Raw genomic sequence first — 3904 nt, forward strand, 5'->3', positions numbered from 1 at the left:
CTCCCATATGGACGAGAGTTGTGCTTCTACACAACTCTCGACAACCGAAGTTAACAGCCTATATCTTGAGGTAAATATTTATAAAATTAATAGTTTTGAATTTTAAAAATATATGATTGTATGCTAATTTTTGTTTTATTGTATAGGTTGTCCATCCGGATGCCAAGGGTCGTCTCTATGGTGTCGGCACCTTGGCATCTCAACTGGGCGGGGGGAAAACTTCTGCTCCGGCGATTACTCACTATGTCGCGCTAACGCGTGAAGTGGAAGAGTTGAAACGTTCCCAAGAGCGGACGACTGCAGAACTGGCAGAGGCCCGGGCCAAGATCGAGGAGTTCGAGCAACATCGGGAGAAGCTACAGAAGCTCTCCGAGACCGAAGCGAGGATCGTACGCTTCGAGAAGATGATGCAGCGCCTCACACTGTTCATGCCGCCTATATTCGATCAGTACGGCTTTCCGACGACATCTCGACAGCCAGATGATCCCGAGGATGATCCGGAGGGCGCATCCGCCAATCTCGGCAATGATACACCGGTTGATCCATAGACATCTTTGTATTATAACTCTTTCTAAATTATTGTATTATACTTTTTTTCTGAATTATGAATCTTGTTTTGTTTTTAATTAATTCGTTTTGTTTCTATTTTATTTCTAATTTATGAATTTGTTTTTAAAATTAATTTTTATAATATTTAAATTAATTATAAATTTTTTGTTTTTTTTAATTACTTTTACAACGTTTGCGACGGATATAATCGGTCGTAATCCGTCGCAATTAAGTGCGACGGACCGTAATCCGTCGTTACGTTCGGAAATCAATAAAGCGACGCGTACACGGCGGATATATGCCGTCGGTAAAGTTTGTTACGGATAAGTCCGTCGCAATGTGCGACAAACAGAAACGCGACGGTCTACGACGAACTTCTTATCCGTCGGTAAAATAACGATGGATAACGACGGAAATTTCCGTCGTACTTGTGCGACGGTTAACCGACCGAAACAAATTTGCGACAGTTCCGTACCGACGGATTTGTCCCCGCCATGATCCGTCGCAAAGAAGTTGTTGCGACGGATATTTGTTCGCTGTGCGATGGATATTTCCGTCGCATATGCATTGTATTTTTGTAGTGTAAGGTGATATTCATGTAAAACTATAAGAAAATATCATACGAAACCGATGAGATCAAGTATTCAGATTTTTAACGAGCAAAAGAAGATAAATGAAAAACAAAAACACAATTTAAACTGTGGTTAAAAAATCGATCCTAACGGATATATTTTCGAATTTCAAATTCATAATTTAGTTACATAAAGAAAATTTAATCACCCAAGTACGGGTCTATAATTTCTAATTTCACCGCATGCATTTATTACAAAAACATCAAAATTCAATGCAAAATATTCATAAAAAATGATGTAGCTCCTCTCATATATGCCACATATTCCTAATAAGTAATTCAAGTTTATTTTCATTTATAGCATATTCCACGTCCAGCTTATATAGTATGTCTCCTATTTCTCCATATGTAAATTATTCATGCACTAACTTTTTTGGGAAATATTGTCTGTCTAGATAACAAGAACCTATGATGCTGGATAAGTACGAATATATTTTCCTTATGCGAATTGGATACATAACATTTTTTTTTACAACAATTAGATACACATAAATATCGATTATTAATTACATAAACATCCAAAGAGAGTAAAAGGAAATGTCTCCAAATTTTACACTTGTAAAATTGCAATAACTATGGTATCTCCTCGTATTAACTCAAAACAATTACTCTATAACCCTATTCCGTGGTTTATTCATTTAACTTAAAAACACAAAGAAAAAAAAAGAAAAAACCAAAAAAAAAAAGACAAAAAACATGGATTCTTCCGCCGTCGACTTCTCCGTTCTTCAGAATCAACCAAAGGTCCCGGCGGAGTTCGTATGGACGGAAAACTATACAAGAGTCAATGTTGTCATCTACAACTCAGACAAGTAGGTAGTCATGCATTAAATGGCATCTCAACATCATGAATCAAAATTACGAAAGCAAATCGTCAGTAAGCTTTCATCATCGAGAATGAAATCATTTCCTTGCCGAAGAGAGGAGAGTTTGCACCTCACAGTGCACAGGACATCACCTCGAAGAGTAGCTGCCGGTTTGCTTTCCACTCCATGGATTCGAGCATTTCGTTGGCCCCAGATCAAGTAGGTGGTGGCATGGAACATTATACATTATTTTACATTGATAAATGTATGATGGGAATTTTGGACAATAGGGTGATTGTTGATTAACGTATAAACCAATAATTTTATTTTTATTTTCAGAAAATTGTATCAAAAGTATTGTGAGTCGATGAACCGACTGTCTCTTGATTTGATGGAGCTTATGGGGACAAGCCTAGGTCTAAAGGACGAGAAGTACTACCGGAAATTCTTTGAAGACGGTTGTGCAATTTTCAGATGCAACTATTATCCGCCGTGCAAGCAGCCAGACCGTGCACTTGGCACCGGTCCACATCGTGACCCAACCGCCCTTACCATCCTGCATCAGGATGGTGTGAGCGGTTTGGAGGTCTTTACTCAAGGCATTTGGCGAACTGTCCGTCCATATCCAGGATCTTTTGTTATCAATCTCGGCGATCTCTTCGTGGTAAGTATTTGCATGTCGGAAAATATGAAATTATCATATATCTAGTTCTTATGAAACTCGAATATGAGATTTTCGTGTGGGTTCATGGAACTTTTTGTTTCAGCCAATGTCAGAGGGAAAGTACAACAGTTGTTTACACAGAGCAGTGTTGAACAAAGACACAGTGAGGAAGTCATTGGTATTCTTCATTTTTTCGAGGAAGGACAAACTCATCGTACCACCTGAGGAACTTGTGTCTGGTGACTCTAGGAACTATCCGGAGTTCACTTGGTCCGATTACCAAAAGTTCGTCGTAAGTAAATATCGGCTACTTCTTCTGCCGAAAAGGCGGTGGTCGAGGAGTTAATGAACAACAACTTGATGAATGTTTCAAGTCCTATCTATGTGTTTTATCAGTATTTTTCGTCATTTCCTCAACAATGTTGCATCTCTCTTTGTCGTTTTCGTGCAAGTCAAGGTAGTTGAGACCCTTTTATTTGTACTTTTAATAAAAAAAATTTCTGCCGTTCTAAAATTAGTTTTGATGTTAATAAAATTATTTTTTTATTGTAATTGTAAATTCATTCCAAAAAAACTATACAAGAGTCAATGTTATCATCTACAACTCAGACAAGTAGGTAGTCATGCATTAAATGGCATCTCAACATCATGAATCAAAATTACGAAAGCAAATCGTCAGTAAGCTTTCATCATCGAGAATGAAATCATTTCCTTGCCGAAGAGAGGAGAGTTTGCACCTCACAGTGCACAGGACATCACCTCGAAGAGTAGCTGCCGGTTTGCTTTCCACTCCATGGATTCGAGCATTTCGTTGGCCCCAGATCAAGTAGGTGGTGGCATGGAACAATAATAAGAGCACGTACCTGAGGATACGACAGTGCGAGTATTGTTGCAAGACCTGGAGATCTTCCTAAAATGAGGTGAAGGTCTAGAACCGAGGCTCCACATGCGACACCATCTCCTGCCAGACCGAGGAGGAGTAGACACATTGGAAGAACAGGTGGTCCCTTGATTCTGATCCGGTTTCACATATGTGGCAAGTGGTGTTGACAGTTAAACCCCACGACACCATTCTATCCATCGTCGACAGTCTGTTCTTCTGTGCATATGTTCTTTTTGGGATTTCTGGGATCTCGCTAGCAATTCATAATCCTAGAGATGTGGTTCTAGGGTTCATGCAGTGGAAGGTAAAAAACAAAATTTTTTTCTAAACAAAACCTTAAAACCGAATATGCACGATTGTAGATCTATAGA

The 3904-nt window shown here is 38.9% G+C and overlaps 1 protein-coding gene across 1 annotated transcript; it reads left to right on the plus strand.

The window, feature by feature from the left end:
- The first annotated feature begins 2323 nt into the window (after positions 1 to 2323).
- Positions 2324 to 3158, plus strand: LOC104827544 (gibberellin 20 oxidase 5-like). Its single transcript, XM_010560721.1, has 2 exons — positions 2324 to 2650; positions 2754 to 3158. The coding sequence occupies exons 1-2, from the start codon at positions 2354 to 2356 to the stop codon at positions 2994 to 2996; spliced, it is 540 nt and encodes a 179-aa protein (XP_010559023.1). The 5' UTR covers positions 2324 to 2353; the 3' UTR covers positions 2997 to 3158.
- The last annotated feature ends 746 nt before the right edge of the window (positions 3159 to 3904 follow it).

This window comes from Tarenaya hassleriana, unplaced genomic scaffold (genome assembly GCF_000463585.1).
Source record: "Tarenaya hassleriana unplaced genomic scaffold, ASM46358v1 Cleome51, whole genome shotgun sequence".
Lineage (NCBI taxonomy): Eukaryota > Viridiplantae > Streptophyta > Magnoliopsida > Brassicales > Cleomaceae > Tarenaya > Tarenaya hassleriana.